We start from the raw sequence: 19,669 nt of genomic DNA on the forward strand, positions 1-19,669 counted from the left end.
GTGTATGAATTCATAAACCACACCTTCTTCCCTATATGCACAACTTGCAGCGGACAATCATTTTCATCTTGTCTTTATCGCGGAAATACTCAAAAAAATGCGAATACTTCCAAGTATAGTGAATGAAACGCTTTGTGGTGCCGATATCTCCTCCACCTCCATGTTTAGTTTGTTTACTGTACTTCTCTTGCAGTTTAATTAACAACACAAGTCACACACTAGTTTGTTGTTCCGCGTTCCGAACGGTTTAAGGCCCGCTCTTCTGCATCCGATACTTCACACGTACAGACAAGTGCGCATCGTTTCCGTATAGATCTAGACCGGATCAGCAGCCTGCAAAGCAACTCGACCCCAACCCAGTCTACCATTATAAATAAACACTCAAACCCACAGTTCCACCAAGGCTCGTGCAAATAGTAACATAAGTAAATGTAATATTATTACTCAAAAGGTGAAAGTAACTAGTTACGTTACTAGTTACTGTAAAAAAGTAATAATATTACTGAAAGTAATATTATTACTTTAGGTACTTGAGAACACTGGTGGTAAGCAAAGAAACATGCTTTGGTAACATCCATACACCATCAGTGATAGCAGACATCTTGTTCAAATGATGTGACTTGGGTGATCATGCTCCTCACACTGTCAACAGTCAGTCCATCACATATCCACTGTTGCAGCCACTGGAGCAAGAGTATGACTTATCATCACATATGTATTACTATAGCAGTTCTTGTTTGGATAACAGCTTCATTCTGCTGTGTGATGAAGTCAGATGTGCAGGTGAAAGCTTCGTCAATACCTGCAGCCTTTCCAGCCTGATACTTTGTGTTCTCACAACTTTGGCCCTCTTTGTTGACCAGACATAATCACTTATTATTTACTGGGTCTCGGCAGCAATAAAATCGGTGTCAATTACCTTGAGGCTGCTTTTGCAGAGCTCTTTAGAATGAGACTAGTAGTTTTCACAGGCATTTCTCTGAGTCAATGTAATAGGTCTCTTTGTCTTCATTTTCCAGGGTTGCTTCATTTCAGTTCACTCACAAAAGATACACACTTTGGGGAGGGAGGAGATATTAGCTTTTGCAAGCTGTTAGCTGCTGTTAATGAGGCAGCCTCTGAGATATTGAAGGTGTCCCTCAATCAATGTACATTTTGAATAAAGAAGTTAAGAACTGGTAACAGCGTCTGTATTAACCAACTGCTAACATGTCAACACCTTTGTGGCAGCGGTGGCCAAACGGTTTGCGGAGCGGTCTTGATACCGGACGTATCGCCAGTTCGTATCCCCGGACCGGCACGTTAAAATTACCACCACTGAAGTGCCCTTGAGCAAGGCATAGAACCACTACCATGAAATGTTCTATGAGCAGGGCCTGGCTGTAAACAAGTATCTGATGCTTAGTCCAGTTACCCTGGGTAAATAGTAGTAGTAACTTTGCTTTTTGCTTTTGCTTCCTTGCAATGATTCTGGCATCTGTCTAGTCTATACTATACTGTACTGTAGTGTACAGTATAGTAGACACTAGACAGTCTTACATAGGCTGAACTACCTGACTGTGTGTGCGTGTGTGACCGATTATCTTGTGTATGTTACCAGTAGGCAGTGGCGTGCACAGACATTTAGAGGGGCAGGTGCTCAAGTGAAAAAAGGGCACCTTGTGCAGCGCTTGGAACCGGCCAGTTGCCTTAATAGTGTGAGATTTATAGATTTTGGGGCCTAAATAATATATTAGAAGCTTTTTATCAAGAATTGATCAATGTCACCATGGTCCACATACTGTACAGTGTACACTGTAAAAAATAAAAAATAAACATATTTCTTTCTTAAAAAGGGCACATTTGTCCAGAAGGAAAAGGGCAGGGGGCCCCTAGTGTCTATCTGTGCACGCCATGCACTGCCAGTAGGCCAAGGAACTCAATCCCTGCATATTTATTTTAATTGGCCTCATGGTAACACTATAACAGCCTTGTCCTATCATGTTTATGTTTTGTCCTATTGAATCATATAAGTCATCAAGAAATTGTGTGTGTTCAGAACACACCCAAATCAAATCATATTGCGGCGTACGTGTTCAATCAATTATTCAATCAAAGCAAACGGCATAAACAAAATTAGTTTGCCTCTTCTACAAAAATAAACGTTACAAGGCTGCATTCTAGAGCGTCATATGTCGTGCGTGCCAAGCTGTCATTCTCTGTCCCTTGTATTATACCGTACTTGTATAAATTGTATTATTTCCCACCACGGAGTAACCTCGCGTCAGTGTCACCAGACTATCCACCATCCACCATAGCTATCCACCTCGGAAGTCTGGTAAGACAGGCAGTGTCTATTGGCCAATCAGAGGCAGGCGGGGCTTTACCATGTCTATAGACTGACATAGTTTAGAATCATGCTCGTGGGGGTCCGCAACATTTTTGCCTGCCCAAAATGTAATTCCTGCATACGCCACTGGGGATAGTATTGAAGGAACATAGGGCTGAGGGAGTCTGTGAAGCAATAAGGATACATGTGTAAATACTATCCTGGCATTATTGATCTTGTCAGGCGCTCTGGCCTTTTTTCTGTGGAACCTTTTTAATAATTCAGGTGTAATCATAGGTAAACATACTGCCTACAGTGTATCATTCCATGTTTATTAACAGTGGTTGAATAGTGAACATACATTGCATGCTGTAAGGCTGATGTCTGTGATTTGTTTTATGAAATAAAGTGAACTAATAGTTACTTAATTAACATCAAAGCAATGTGGTAGGCTTGACAGGTCACAGTGTACAGAAGGTAAAACCCAACCACATACATCATACATTCATACATTCATACATACACATTTTTGAGTGGTGTAAACCACTCCTACAACTGGCTTTTGTGTGCATAAAAAAATGACCATGGTTGCTATGTTCAAAATAATTTCTGACGTAATTAAATCACACCCGGGTGAACTGGATGACCGTAGCAACCGTGGTCATTTTCTCTGCACAGAAAAAGCCAGTTGTGAAATCACATCCGGGTGTGATTTCATTACGTCAGATCAGAGCTGATCAGGCTACATAATACCTTACCTTATTTCATTACGTCAGACATTACGTCAGACCACAGCTGATCATGCTATATAAAACCTTACACCACTGTAATGGCAGTTTTAGAATGTCAATTATAACTATTAAATATATAAGTAGTACCTTGTCTTCCATTCAGTCAAATAGGATGGACTATCACAAATACGCATTCGGACTGACCGACAGCTGTCACCTGACAGCTGAATCAGTTTCCAAGCCAGGCAGCCAAGGTGTTACTATTGCCAAATAGATATATACATCCCATTTTTCCATCCTACTGTAAAACACCATGTCAGCAAATACACATTGGGGTAACTAGTCCTGTCAGAGCAAAAAGGAGACTACCAATGCAGCTGTCAATCTGACAGCTGTCATCTCCAAGTTACTATCGACAAGCTGGAGTCATACATGTATTTGTGTAAATATCCCATTTAGAGTAGTTTCCTGTCTGTCAGTTAAGGTGTCATAGTGTGTTGTCCTCGCAATAGAACAGATTAGAATAAGTTTGTTTCCTGCCCATTACACCTTAACCTCCTCTCCCAAACAACCAACCAACAGCTGTCACTAATGACAGCTGGAGGTCCCATGCCCACTTACTAATAGTGCTCTCATCTTAGATCACTTGGAATAGGATGTTTCCTGCTCGCTTAACTCCGACCATAAACGGAGATGTTGTATGACCACCTGTTATTATCTGTCCATGTCCTGTTGTATTTGAATAAAACACCTGTCACTGACTGTCAATTTGGGGGTGTGTGGTTGGGAAATAAAGGGGAGGGAAAGGGACAACTTGGGGAGGAACGGGGTGATGCTGCACTCTTGACTGTACGACGATGAGCAACCATGCTACGATTCTGCTGTACTGAGATGATAGGAACGAATAAAGAACGATGCTGACCATATGCCGGACTCCTTGTGTTGTGCCTTCGCCTCTGCTGATCGCCTATGATGGGACCTCATAATTTCCTTAACAAATGACGCTATGTGAGCAGGGTATTTCAGACAAATGGCATCAGTATTGGCCAGACGGGTCATTAACAAATGACGCAGTGACGCAGGGCCGATATTTCGTCTTCACCATAGATGAGTACTTGGAAAAAAAAACCCGACGATTTTAAAGATGGGGGCAAGGCAGAGCCGAAAGAAACTTCGACAAGGAATGAGCGACGCACAGCAAAGGGAGGCGATACTTCGACTCCAACTGGAGGACCAGAAAAAGCTAATCGACCAGGCAGAGTCACGAGTGACACTCTTGGAACAAGAACTTCAAACTGCGGCGTTACTACTACACGCCAACACAACCAACCACCCGGACCAAGCCAACTACGCCGAAACAACCATTCCTGTCAACGATGAAGATGATAGCTACTACAACGACCAAAGAAGAGACACACAACTCCACGTGTCCCTACCAAACAACAACTATTATGCCGACCGCAACCACAACAGAGACCAGCCAGAACCAGACTTTCAAATGACCAAACACAGAGGAAAAGAAATGACCAATCAACTGAGCGGCTTCCAGCTAGACCACATCAGCAAGCCTACCCCAAGACCAAGACAACACCCACCGCCGTGGGAAGCCTGGCGTAACCAGCCTGGCAACCCAGGACCATACCACAGCCGACCAGTGAGAGGACAAGTACAAACCCGAGCCAGGGTTGATGCTGTACTCCAGGAAAGGAAGGACAGAAGAAGACGGCAACTAGACCACGCACGCCACATGGGAGAGGATGAAGCCAGCGCAGCCAACACCATTCCTGTCAACGACTTGTGCTATTACTGCGGCCAGACAGGTCATATGAAACGTTGGTGTCCACTGAACCATGCTGCTGTATTACGGCGCACAGCAACGACGGGCCAGCAAATCAATTTTGGCTAAAGAAAACAAACTACGACAGGGTAAATACAATTGAAAATAACTAGATCTTTAGTTTGTAATTGGTAAATACAATTGAGAATAACTAAGATCTTTAGTTTGTAATTTACCCTATGTGATTTAATCTATTTAGTCTTACATGTGCAAGTAGTGAACTACAAAAGTTTTGATAAACTACTAAAAATCTAATCTAAATTTTAATCTAACTAGACTCCAATCTAAAATTTGTAAAAGTGTAGGCAAGAACAACAATGTTAGAAAATCCTAAAATAGGATGATAAGATATTGGAATTCATTTCCACGCACATATACTGTACTAAAAGGACTCCTCATTTAACACCCCGTGCCCAAAATGGCAAGAGGGGGAGGGGTCATTGGTACAGCCTATGTGTGGGTTAGTTAAAAGGAATACATTTATAGTTTTGCAAATAAATTAATATGGATCTAAGTAATTATTCAACAGTGAGTGTTTCAAGGTGTTAAATCAATAGTGTGAAATCAATCATTTATGATGGTTTAACAAGGTTAAACGTCTAATATTATTTTATCTCCTGTCATTCTGGTATTTACTAGGTAGCACTAGGCCTTTAGTATAGAAAGCAGAGAGAAAGGATTTATTTTCGGGGTGAGATCTGCAAAAAATCGAATCTAGTGAGCTTACGAAAGTTAAATAGTTCCTTTCTCTTCAAGGTTGAACGTCCTTTATCAGTATAGTAATACATGATATAAAGCAGTTTCGGGTTGAACGTCCCTTATCAGAAAGTCACTGGTATAAATATGAAATATTCTTTGATTGAACGCTAACTTAAGTACTATAATACAGAAAATGTTGAACGAATGGAGATAATATTTAGACAGAGAAAACCTCACCTTGTTCACATTAGCAGTTTAATTTGAATTAATTCGATATTGGAAAAAACAAATGTCTGATTTACAGCTTCCTTTCTCTCTCTTTCTCTGTCCAGCTAGCAGAATGGGGGGGGGGAGGAAAGGTATTTGTGTGTTTGTGGGTAACTGAGTTAAAAGTAGCAGAGAGCCTAAACTGCAGGATTTGGTCACGGTCAGTTTATTTATTTATTTATTTTTGGGTGTGAAAACAGCCTGAGAGGTGAACTAAACGTGGCCATATTCAATTATTTTATTGTTGAAGTGTTTACATTCTATCCTAATAGAATCCATTTTAATTCTTTCCATTTGAATATAAATCCTACCCTAATTGTAAGTTTAATCATTTCAGTTAATTTTGTTCTTACTAAACTATTATAGGTACGTGTAGTGTGGAATTACACTTTACCAACAAATAGTATTGGAAACGGAGCAAAGAATAACTACCTTTTCGAAAATTAGCAGATCTACGAGATCTTCTAGATGTGTGTTTTTTTCTTGATTCTAGATGTGCCTATCTTCCTAAATTTAACTAGATGTGTTCACTATCTCCTAATTTAACTATAGATGTGTTTTCTGAGTCTAGATGTGTCCAGTAATTTTTAAAATTTCTTAATAGCGAAACCTTCTTTATCTGACCACTGTCATCAAACATGAATCTAGCCATACAGTTTTAATCATCAATATTTGTCATTCTAAAAATCTCCTGGGCCATGTAAATTAATAAGGTATCAATTTTCATATATAAAGCGGTGGATTGTAATGGCAGTTTTAGAATGTCAATTATAACTATTAAATATATAAGTAGTACCTTGTCTTCCATTCAGTCAAATAGGATGGACTATCACAAATACGCATTCGGACTGACCGACAGCTGTCACCTGACAGCTGAATCAGTTTCCAAGCCAGGCAGCCAAGGTGTTACTATTGCCAAATAGATATATACATCCCATTTTTCCATCCTACTGTAAAACACCATGTCAGCAAATACACATTGGGGTAACTAGTCCTGTCAGAGCAAAAAGGAGACTACCAATGCAGCTGTCAATCTGACAGCTGTCATCTCCAAGTTACTATCGACAAGCTGGAGTCATACATGTATTTGTGTAAATATCCCATTTAGAGTAGTTTCCTGTCTGTCAGTTAAGGTGTCATAGTGTGTTGTCCTCGCAATAGAACAGATTAGAATAAGTTTGTTTCCTGCCCATTACACCTTAACCTCCTCTCCCAAACAACCAACCAACAGCTGTCACTAATGACAGCTGGAGGTCCCATGCCCACTTACTAATAGTGCTCTCATCTTAGATCACTTGGAATAGGATGTTTCCTGCTCGCTTAACTCCGACCATAAACGGAGATGTTGTATGACCACCTGTTATTATCTGTCCATGTCCTGTTGTATTTGAATAAAACACCTGTCACTGACTGTCAATTTGGGGGTGTGTGGTTGGGAAATAAAGGGGAGGGAAAGGGACAACTTGGGGAGGAACGGGGTGATGCTGCACTCTTGACTGTACGACGATGAGCAACCATGCTACGATTCTGCTGTACTGAGATGATAGGAACGAATAAAGAACGATGCTGACCATATGCCGGACTCCTTGTGTTGTGCCTTCGCCTCTGCTGATCGCCTATGATGGGACCTCATAATTTCCTTAACACCACTCAGTTCACACGGGTGTGATTTTTCAATTACAATTTACAATTTCAATTTAGGTATTTAGCAGACGCTCTTAATCCAGAGCGACTTGCAGTAAGCAGGAACAATATGAGGTAATACATCAAATACATAGAAATAGTCATCAAGAATCATAAGCAAGCTAAGAACCTAATATCTGTCTAACAGTAGATTATCTGTGCAGTGAAGCTATGAGTATACATTATATACTCATATTACCAGTAAGGCGCCCTGAGGGCGAGAAGCGACCGGGTGACGGCAGACTGCTGGGCGAGCGCTGGTGCTTTGGCATGGGGGTGTCAGATCAACATATGGAATGAATTATGTACTGGCCATATGGAGAGTGTCTTGCGTGTACAGGGTTTGATGAGGTCAGATCAACATATGGACTGTCAGAACAGGTCAGCTCCATATATGGAGATCTAAGGGTGGCAGCGGGGGAAGTGTCTTGAGTGTGCAGGGTTTGATGAGCTCTGCCCATATATAGAGCGTGTCTTGAGTGTACAGGGTTTAATGAGGTCAGATCAACATATGGAATGTCAGAACAGGTCAGCTCTATATCTGGAGATCTAAGGGTGGCAGCGGGGGCAGTGTCTTGAGTGTAGAGGGTTTGATGAGGGCCCATGTAGGGCCAGGCCTTAATTTTCGGGTTTGATGATGTCAGAATGACATACAGTATGGAGCGTGTGATGTCACGAGGCGTGATGGACTGACAACCATATATGGAGATCTAAGGGTCTCCATGATGGAGGCATATGTTACGAGGTGTGACCATATATGGAGGCGTGATATGGCCATATATTGACATTCCCATATATGGGGAAGGGCCCCAACTACATATATGCCCATATATGGAGATCCCTGATGATGTCACGTAATGTCACGAGGCATGACCATATATGAGGGCGTGACGAACCAACGGGAAATGCACGTTTTCATAGTAAATGCGACCTACTGTCGCAATTACCTAATGCATATTTATTTATTTATGTTTAAATCTCAGGGAAAGATCTACATTGATTAAATTCTTGTCAATGACTGATGTATTGATAGAGGTCTACAAGTAAGTGTGGTACCTTATGTTCACTGGGTTTATGAAACAATATCATATTTGAATAACATATTCATGTGAATTTCTATTTTCATATAACATGCTTTCACATCACATGGTTGGATATTTTTTTCTTCTTTTTTTTATCCACTTAAACAATCCAGTACCACTGAAGTATTGTGGGAAAGTAGGCTAGTCAGGAAAGTAGGCTATTCAGAGTGACACCAGACAATGACTAAAGACTGGGGTTCACCTGATCTGTGAAGTGCCTGGAATTATTCATGGAGTAATTGAATAACAAAGAGTCAGCGCCATTGTGCAATTTGTTGTGGTGTCGATTCCTGTTGCATAAATATTTGATGTCACTCTCATAAACGGCGATCTTTGCTAAATGTGTTTGCAAAAGTGCTTTGCAGGCTGCTGACGTAAGTTAGAGTGTCCCATGTGAGATCAGAGAAAATGCAGAGCTACTGTTTCTTATTCAGAAAACACCTTGATAGTACAACAGAGACTTCACCAAATCATACCACATGTATAGGACTGTAAATTAATCTCGTTAACACAACTACTTTTGGTCATTTCATCGTCTACTCGGTCTTATTGCTCGATTCAGTATTTAGATATTTGATATTCATTTTAGCTGCCCCGCCCCCTTCCTATACAAACCCTCAAACTCCATAATGCTAACATTAGCCACTTCTTCTCTCAGTCATTTCCATTGGCAGAAGCTAACTACCTCCAATGACCACTAAGCGGCAGTCAATTAATATTTTGTGTGGAATGACTATAAAGATTGCTGAAAAGAATGAGACATTGGATGATGTCACAACCCATGGCAAATTGATTTAAATTGAAGTAAAAAATAATCAAAATGTATTTATCCGATCACTATCCAGGTCAAAAAACACATAAAATGTCTTTCACCATATTGGATTTTTTTTGGCGTGGCTACTGGCTTCTACTTTGTGCAAATTCTGGTGCTTGTATCACGAAGTGAACGATTACGTCACTAATATGCCGGGCTATTAATACGGTGGACAAAACCATTGCTAATGCCAGTGCCAACAGGACAGTGCTTGTGGTAGCTGAGTACTTCAAATATCCCAGTTGCTGCACTGCTTCAACGGAACAGGACCTGAAGGTCCTGGAATGCCCTGGTATGAGGAGAGTGTATCAATCTGACATGGGAGATGACCTCAAGAAGCAGCTGTTCATAGTGCACGTGCAGTCAGTACTGCTGTATGGGGCAGAGCCATGGACGCTCGCAGTACAGCAGGAAAAGGTGTCTACACAAGAATTCTTTTTTTAGATAAGTTTTGGCTTTTTAATGCCTTTATTGATAGGATAAAAGTAGTCTGACAGGAAATGGGGAGAGAAATGGGGGGAAGACACGCGGCAAAGGCCGTCGGGATCGGGAGTCGAACCCGCGGCACGCCGTCAGGCTGTCCGGGCCTACACAAGAATTCTACAAATGGCACTTATGGTGTCACGTGGGTGGACCACATCAACGTCGTGGACCTCTAAGGGGGCCTCCCACGGGTCACAGACAAGGTCAGAGAGAGAAGGATGAGGCTGGCTGGGCACTGTGTCGGGCACCTGGAACTGGCGCCAAGCAAACTGACTGTCAGGGTCTGTCTCTCCACAGACCATGTCAGCCCTGGCCACTCCCACTTTCCATTCCACACTGCAGTCCCATTTACTCACCTGTCTCCAACTCCCTCATATTCCCACCTGTGAACACTTCTACAATCAGCCTGCCCCCTATTTAACTGGACTCATTGCAACCCTTCTTTGTCAGTTCATAGTTTGTTTGTCACCGATGCATGTTCCCTGCGTTCCTGAGTTTTCCCTGCATACAACTTCAGTGTAAGATTTTGCACCTCTTCTTTATTAAATACTTTGAAAATCTACGCTCGTTGCCTGTGACTGCATATTGGGTTCATGCTCTCTGCATCCTGACACTGATACCGTGGGAGCCAACCCAAGGTACAGCTAGGAGGGGAAAGAGGCGCACCACCTACAGTACACTACGTAGACGCACTGTGGCGTGACAGCAACAACACTGCAGAGCTCAAGACACTGATGCTAGTATGCTACAGAAGGGTGTGTAGGGAAACGATAAGAGTCCCGAGTTGGTGTTTGTTGGCTAGTTTGCACTCTCGCTTTGCATTGCATCGTTGCATTTCATATGATATTCCAGCTGAGTACAATGGAGATTAGAGGAGCAGACTGCTGCAATCTCCCCATGGACTTGGACACTTAGTTTCGTTATTAAACATCTCTTTACTGGTCAGTCCACAGGTCTCTAGGTAAAAATGTCTTGTTTGTAAATTGTAATGCAGCCTTGCATAATGGCCTGCCTGACAGAATATAATTAGAGAGAGCAGCGCTTTTCTTGGGTTTTGCCCATTACTTCCATGGACAGATCCATAGCTGGGGTCCCCAAAGTCCTGCTTGCTAATGAATCTGCTCCTGCTGGGTCTCTCTGGGAGATCATTATTAGAGAATTCCATAGAGCAGCTCAAATGGCTTAATGTATGAGCTTGTAGTTCTGCGTCATCTGTTTTCCACATGTAAAGACTACTTTATAATGCATTTGATAATGCACAATGACTGAGTGCATGCAAAGTCCCTTTACTCATTAGTAGTGACCGCATTATATTTCTCATCACATCGTGATTAGAGATAGGCCTATTTACAGCACATTAAAATGTTTACAACCTAATGCATATTTCAATTGTTTCAGATAGGGCATGTACATTGATTGAAATATTCAAGTGCTGTTCCATTCTTTTTAAACCTATGTGACATTTGATTCTTTTTTACCATTTACAGTAGCTTCTTTGTTAGATATTGTCATTGTGAATTAGGAAACTACGTACTGCTTCCTATATGTAAGAATATACCGTTATGTCTAAGTGAAAAGTCGGTGAAGGTTGCACTGGCAGAGAGAGTGGAGAGCTTATAGAGATTCAATCAAAGGAAAATTTGTTGAGTAAGCACACAATACCATAGGCTCTCATAGGTTGGCAGTCTGTGTTCTTTATTCTATTTTACCGTTCCATTCTTTGTGTGCCCATTACATGATTGCTGATGACTTTTTTCAAAATGCTGAAATAGATAGCCCTGTATCAGGGGCCACAGCTGAGTAACTTCCCATTCATGTATTGTTTGAGTGTCCCTACCCTCAGGTCAAAACAAGGCCGGTAAATATTTGTAGGTTTGTTTTACTGATTTTATTGTTTACACAGCAGCCAGATGCTAAAGATTGATAACTCAACAAAGAGGCTGAGTGAGGGAGCAAACAACCCAAATTCAATTGATTCCTTGTTATGGGGCTGAGTGTTTCTCAGATAAGGCAACATGGCCTGGTGTTGTTGGAATCATGTAGTTTTGATCCCCCTCCATCACAGTCAGCTGTTGTTCACCCTACCAGATGTTTTACAGTAATAATAGTTGCATTTTCAAAGGATGCTAAACTATCATTGTGCGTGCGTGTGTGCGTGCGCGCGTAGCTAATCTCCAGCATCGTTGGCCCGGTCGATGCCAAACTGTGCACACACACTCCCTGGATGCCAATGACGAACCTCTGCCCCAAATTGCAATTTATGTGAAAGTTTGCACACACATTCCCACTAAGTTGAGGACGAATTGCCACTTAAAAAAATTCATATAAGCTTCATATCAGCTTTTATAGCGCCACCAGGAGGGCGACTTTTGTAAAACAAATTTTTGAGTGGTGCTAGCCACTCCTATACACAGCAATGTGTGTCCCTGGCTGGCTGGGTCTGTCCCTGTGTCCGTCCGAGTACGGAAATAGCGTTTGTTGACCACAAAGTGTCACTGTATATAAAATCCTTCACATTCTGTCCAAAAATCCTGCAAATCGGTACACAGTATCTCTGATCAAGATGTCAATCACTTTTCACATTGGCCTGTTATTGGTCCACCAGAAGGTGGACCTTTGCAAAACACATTTTTGGAAGGCGTAAGAAGAAATGGCACCTTTTTCACAGAGAGAGAACCCTTTTCCTAGTGCCTATTATAGCGCCACCAGGAGGCCACAATAACTGGTAGTGTTATTATTACTGGAGTTTTTCTAGTTTGTCCTGTCCTGCCAAGTAACGAAACATAATTATGAAAGGACATTCTATATTTGCTTCAGTTCATTACCATAGTAGCTTTTTAGTATAGTATTTTCTTTCTTTATTTGTATTCCTACTATAAAAATCATTTTAACTGATGAAAGTGTAAATTTAGTTATAGGACTATACAATAACTGATTAGTTTTGCACGGCGGCCCGAACCTCTAGTATAATACAAAACAAATCACATCTAGGGATCCGCATGGGATGTGCATCTCAGACTTCATGTGGCCAGCCATCAACATCAGTCACCTATGTCATATCTATGACGTATACTCAAGGTTTCCTTATTGACTTCCATTATTTAATGAAAGTTAAATATTATTTAAAGACGTAGCCATAATGTGAAAAAAGTGGCGGCACCTCTGGCAGTATGCATACGATGTTTCGAGTATTTTGTGAGATTAGCTCCAGAGAGATACATAATACATATACATCTTTCAGCTAGCCTCCTGTAGAGCCATGTCTATGGTATTTCGGATCAGTGACAGAAATGGCAAACCAATCCAAATATCAGTAATTACATTACACACTGAGGATTTTACTGTGTAGTAAGAAAACAAATTTGACATGGGTTTGATGATGTGTTCACAGGTGCTGCAGATGTACCTGCCCTTCTGTGGTATTGCGATCTCCAACGCTCAGCTCTTCGCAGCCTCGAGGAAGGAGTATGACAGGAGTCGGGTAAGGGCCCAAGAAAAGGAGGAGGAGGTGGGGGGATGCAACTAGGACTAGGTACATCCTCTTCCATCTCCAGGATCAGCATTCCTTCCCTCCCCCTCGATGCTGACAGTGAGGCTGAGTATTGATCAGCAACAGCCCACTTGCTGCCACTGCAAAGGGGATAAGCAGGCGCCATGGACCCACATGGACACGTCCTCTGGTTCCTTGGATGGGGGATGGGCTGGGTGGGGGGGCTGGTCCATGGTGTAAATCTCCCAGGGAACATCTAGAGAGGCACTAATGCACGTCACACATTGATCTCTGATGGGGAGAACATAATGAGAACTGAGAGATCAAGTGAAAGGTGGAGAGAAATGGGGATGTTTATGTGCTCTGCTGTATTTAATTGTATTGGCATTGCCTTAGATGGAGAGCCTCATTTGTTCTTTATTGTGGGAAGCTCTCATGTTGTATTGCCCGGTCGGTTTATGCTTTAAAAATAATGATGATTATGCACTGATAGCTTAGCAAGCAGCCAAATGTCTTTATTCAAAAAGCCTTGAGTCTTGCTGACAGATGGTTTATTCATTCAGCCCCGCAGCACCCTGTGTAGACACTAGGCAGGTGACATAACACCACAGTGTAGTGAATGGTTTGTTGTTGCTTTACAGGCTCTGCTCGAGGTTGTCAATGACCTGTTTGAGGAGCAGACTGACCTGGAGAAGATTGTCAGGAAGATCATGCACCGTGCCCAGACGCTGCTTAAGTGCGAGCGCTGCTCCGTCCAGCTGCTGGAGGACATTGCGTCACCGGTGCTTTTTTTCTGCTCCTCTTGCACTGTCTGTCTGTCTGTCTGTCTGTCTGTCTGTCTGTCTGTCTGTATCTCTCACTGACTGTGTGTCTGCCTCCATGTACTGCATGCCTGTGTGTATCTGTCTTGTGTATATACTGTATAATTGTAGGCAGCTTGTCGGTGTACTGTACTGTAGTGATATTCTCATCCTCAAACCCCCACAGGTGGTGAAGTTCACAAAGTCATTTGAGCTTCTGTCCCCGAAGTGCAGTGCAGACGTTGAATACAGGTACAGTAACGCATAGGGCTCTATTTTCGTTCATGCTAAACCCCTTATCCCTAAACTATTTGCCTTGTATACTATTTTGAAAAACATTTTTGAATAGTTAAAATAGCCAATCTACATCCACACGTTGTGAGCTTGTAGATTGGCTATTTTAACTATTCAGAAATGTTTTTCAAAATAGTAAAAAAAAAAAAAAAAAGGCAAAGTAGTTTAAGGATAATGGGTTTAGCATGGACGAAAATAGAGCCCCTAATGTGTTGTATAAACTATTAAGACCTGATGTCGCATCTATGTCGCCTTATAGCTTTTAAACACTTTAACCATTATTAACACTTTAATTGCCCAGGGTTATTTAATCCATTACATTATAGCGCCCATTCGATTTATAAACACGGACCCCTTTTCCGGACCCCTTTTCCAGACGGACCGGATGTTGTTGTGAATGTGTGTGTAGCAGCTAACAATAGCCACTAATAGAAAAGACAAAGAACTTTGTGCTGGGCGTTGGGGGTGTTAAACATTAAACATTAGCTGTTGAAAAATAGCAGATCTACGAGCTTGTAGATCTGCTTATTTTTGAAATATCGTGAAAATGTGTGCAAATATTTGTACAGTGAACTCGCATATTTGCTTCTGGGGTGTCCCTGGAACAACATATTTTGAGATGGGGGTCCGCAGCCAAATGCATATCATTCTGGGGGTCCTAGACATGAAAAGGTTTGATAACCACTGACATAGAAACATAAGGTTTTTCAGAAAACTGTCTGGTCTCAGGTCTTAATGGGTTAATATATACACTATTTTAATAAATACGGTTGTAGTAAAATATTCTGGTTTATTGGCAAAATTCACAAACTGTACTTAAAAAACAATGTTAAACTTCCCAGGGCTCAATACCTCGTCCGCTCCTTTTTTCTCTCTCTACACACCAAATGTATTCGATCCAGAATTGTGACTCTAAAGTTCAAGTGGTTAAAGCATAGATTGATTTGAAAAGTACTGATTTAAGGTTTAGCTGACAAAACGGACTCAATTATTCAGGTATGTTCTGTGATGTTTTGATGACTATGGAGAAGATCTAATCAAACACAGTTCCATATAGTTGTGTTAACATGGACCCTAATATTCCACTAATAATTGGAGTGATAGCTCAATCAGAATAAAAATGTTCCAAAATCGTGGGATAAGAAGTTATTAAAATAATAATAATTTTAATCAGATTTGGTCTGATCGGAAGTAAGTGGTGGTCTACACCTAGATAATCCATTCAACAGGAAATTATTCCGGGTACATGTCAATCTAGAAAATGCGTGGGGAAGATAAAAAACAAAACAAAAAAACAGGCAGAACTACTTCAAGCATGGAAATGTTATTTATTTAGTGCCCATTGAAACAGTTCGGTTGGAATCAGAAATATTTCGGTCAGATTGAAGAAATATCATCCATGTAAACCAAGTCAGTGACATGTATTAAAAGTAGTATGGTCCTATAAATTATGCATTGTATATGCAACACCTATAGCACTAAAGCTCAGACTTTGCTTTATTTGCAAATGAGAAATAGGATTTTTGCGGGGACAGAAATATCAGGTTGATTGTGATATACTCTCCAATTGACAACCCAGAAAAATGGGAAACATATGAGATTTTTAGAGCAAATTTAGATGAATGGGGGGCGAGAATTCCATCAAAGTTAATTGGCCATGCTGGCATTGCTTATACACTACAAGCACTCATCTGCCAGTGTTATTGTGCTGAGCAACATGCCGATCAGCGTGTTCAGGTTCTTGTACTCGGCATTGGACTAGTGTAACTGTAAAGTCTGCACAGGGGTGGCAGGGGACAGAGAATTGAATATTCTGGAGCACTGCACAAGTAATATGCTGATTCTGAATTGCAGGCATGCCGTAGGAACCCTCCTTTAATTGGGTTGTGGTGCTCTCCTCCCCTGCAAGGCATGGCTCAGCCGAGAGAGAAGGGCTTAATATTGTGTGGGTTGTTTATGGAAGGGAAAAAGAGAACCAAAATGGAAGACAAATCACATCCCCATTCCAGTGCTTGCTTTAACAGACAGTCAGACACTCCAAGGCAGCAGTGATAACCACAACAGTGGTTGATGAAAAGCATATTTGCTGCAGAATTATCTGTAATAAGGGAAAAGACAGTATTACCTTTTTGGGTCCATTTACTGTATACACTTGGAATTAACACTCAGGATTGTCCTGCAGGCTTAACGGTTTGTTCTGTGACTGGAGAGACATGTAACTTTTGATAAACGGTTGTGTGATACTCTCAGTGACAAATGACAAAATAATTAACCATATCCTGACTCCCGAGTTAAAAAAAAGTCCACTGCATTTAAAATCAAACTGAGAGAATTAAGAGCTTCTGTGCTGATGCATGTCTTAGTTCCTAGAGGTTCATATCTGAATAGCATGGAGAGACGTGCAAGATTTATGTGGGTAATTAAGTGAATAAATCTGACGTCAAAGGCTGAGTGTACTGTAGGATTTGTAATGTACCTTCCGAATCCCCAGCCGCCCCCATGGGGAGAGTAATGTTGAGCTAGTGTATGGCTCTGCCGGTGTGTGTCTGTGGCAACTAATGACAGACAAGAGTGAGAGATATATGAGAAGAACAGAGAGAGAGACAGAAACAAAAGAGGAGAGGAAATCTAGCCATCCTTTTTCAGTGAGCGGCATATCCACACAGCAACTAGATCAAAGAGATTCAAAACATCAGCTCTTCTGCATCTTTCTGATACATCTGACATCAAAACATCTGACGTCCTCTCCCTATCTTTCTTGACTAAATAAACCACAGTGAACATTTAGCATGTTTAAAGGCAAAAAGTCAATGGTAGCCCTAGTGCGGTGAATGTGAATGGAACCTGCATGCAAAGATGGAGTCTGTTCTCTGGTGGGCGTTTGCCGTGGAGGAAGACAATAAGACAATTAACTTTTCATTACTTCATAAGCTGCAGCAGAAGTTTACTTATTCATTCATTAAATACACATAAAGGTAAAAGGCGCTCTGTGAGGGGAAATGACGACAATCTTTCACATGTGTGTGTCTGAGGTGGAAAGGAGAAGACAAGTGTTTGTTTTTACTTGAATATGATCAAAAGAATAGAAACATTACTACGAACTAAATAACTGTAGTCCAATGCACATTAGGATACTTAATAGATAGATATTAATGAATTAATTAACCCATTTAGACCTGTTACAACCTATACGTTGTTATCCCTTTATATCTGGGAGCTACCTCTCTGTGTCTCATTAGTTGTTGCTATAAATGTATCAACATCATTATAATAATTTTTAATTTTTGAATAAGAATTTGAAGGTTTTCTCTTAGATTAGTTTTTAGAATGCAATTTTAGAATCGGCCTCACGTCTAGTCTAAATAGGTTAAACAATGTGTTTTGCAACATGTCTTTCCTTCCTCAAACGCCTTTATTACAATCGCAACTGTTATTAATGAATGGAGGGTGATCATGGTTCTGTGCTGTCGATGCCTCTCTGTTACAAACAGACATGTTTGGTCTTCTATTTTGTCATCCCCACCTGCTCTTCTTTCTATGCACCCTGTAGTTTCAAAGACAGCATTGAGAAGTCTTCCTACTCAGACTGGCTCATCAACAACAGCATTGCAGAGCTGGTGGCTTCCACAGGTCTGCCTGTGAACATCAGCGATGCCTACCAGGATCCACGGTTTGACGCAGAGGTAATCCTTTCCACACTCCCAGTGAAAAAAAGAGAATCAGTGGCGTGCACAGATAGACACTAGGGGGTGCTAGAGCACCCCCTGCCCTTTTGACAATGTGCCCTTTTGGGAAAAAAAAGAGAAAAAAACTTGAATTTTTCAAAAATAACTTTGATTTTTCAAAAATAGCAGACCTACAAGCTCGTAGCGCACCACTCGGTGGCGCGCTATGAGCTTGTAGATCTGCTATTTTTCAATAGCTAAAGCATAACATAATGCTAACACCAAAAGGGGTTCCCGCCCAAAATGGATTAAGGCAACCGGCCGGTTCCACGCGCTGCACAAGGTGCCCTTTTTTAACTTGAGCACCTGCCCCTCTAAATGTCTGTGCACGCCACTGAAGATAATGCATGATTATGTTATGAGTGCCTGCGTCTCATGATGCACATAACCTAGATATGTCCTAATGATATGATCCCAACCGACCATATACTACAGACTACAGTGTATATACTCCTAAAATTAAACCTCAATGGTTCATGAATCAATTGAAATCCTATATATAGTTTTCCAGTACTAGTTGTCTCAGTAGTTTCTCCGATAATAGTCCATTCTCTACACACGTTATATAGCTCTTTCTATATAATATTCTCACAATGCTATAGAATATTCAATCAGTGCTGAAGCATGTATGCATGCATAGTTAATATTCCAGCAGCAGAAATAGAATGCATGTACTGTCTAGTTCAATAATTAAAGAACTTACACAGTAAAACCCTCAGTTATAATTTATCAATTTGTAAGAGGGGTACCCATATGGGTCCATTTGTTTATACTCACTGTACGAGTTAAATGAACACTGAGGATTTGACTGTGTGCTTGCCACGTCCCTTATGATGTACAGTACAGTATACAACAGTGATTCTCAACCTTTTTCTGGATTAGGGCCCACTTGAAAATCGCTGCCCACCTATCTGACCACTTAATTCCACTTAAAAACTCAGATAGGTGGCTGCGTTGCATGTTCAGAGCATGTTTATTTGTGTTCCGGCTTGGATCAATGGAACCAACATTAAGTTCCTATTTATCGGTATCGCAATGACGTTTTCATTGCGATTAAAAAAATATGTTTTGTTTTTGTTGTATTTTTATGAAATGCAGTGTTACAGTGTTTTGCCAATTAGTTGGGGGCTCACTTGTGTTCTCCTCATGGCCCCACAGGTTGAGAATCCCTGGTATACACAGTAGGTACCTGTGAGTATAACTCCTGGCTAATGTTTACATGTCCCTGGGTTTTAGGCTGACCAGTTCTCAGGTTTCCACATTCGATCTGTTCTTTGTGTACCCATATGGAACAGCTGCCACCAAATCATAGGTAAGATCTGTTCTTTGTGTACCCATATGGAACAGCAACCACCAAATCATAGGTAAGATCTGTTCTTTGTGTACCCATATGGAACAGCTGCCACCAAATCATAGGTAAGATCTGTTCTTTGTGTACCCATATGGAACAGCAACC

General features: G+C 41.2%; 1 protein-coding gene across 1 annotated transcript in view; it reads left to right on the forward strand.

The window, feature by feature from the left end:
* pde11a (phosphodiesterase 11a) overlaps positions 1–19,669 on the forward strand; it is a 56,553-nt gene that overhangs the window by 12,799 nt on the left and 24,085 nt on the right. The window contains exons 3-7 of the mRNA XM_079517979.1: positions 13,296–13,385; positions 14,036–14,176; positions 14,382–14,446; positions 18,039–18,171; positions 19,450–19,525. Coding sequence (XP_079374105.1) covers positions 13,296–13,385; positions 14,036–14,176; positions 14,382–14,446; positions 18,039–18,171; positions 19,450–19,525 — 505 coding nt within the window. The remainder of the gene's footprint in view (positions 1–13,295; positions 13,386–14,035; positions 14,177–14,381; positions 14,447–18,038; positions 18,172–19,449; positions 19,526–19,669) is intronic.

The sequence above is a fragment of the Electrona antarctica genome, assembly GCF_951216825.1.
Source record: "Electrona antarctica genome assembly, chromosome: 13".
In the NCBI taxonomy this organism is placed as follows: domain Eukaryota; kingdom Metazoa; phylum Chordata; class Actinopteri; order Myctophiformes; family Myctophidae; genus Electrona; species Electrona antarctica.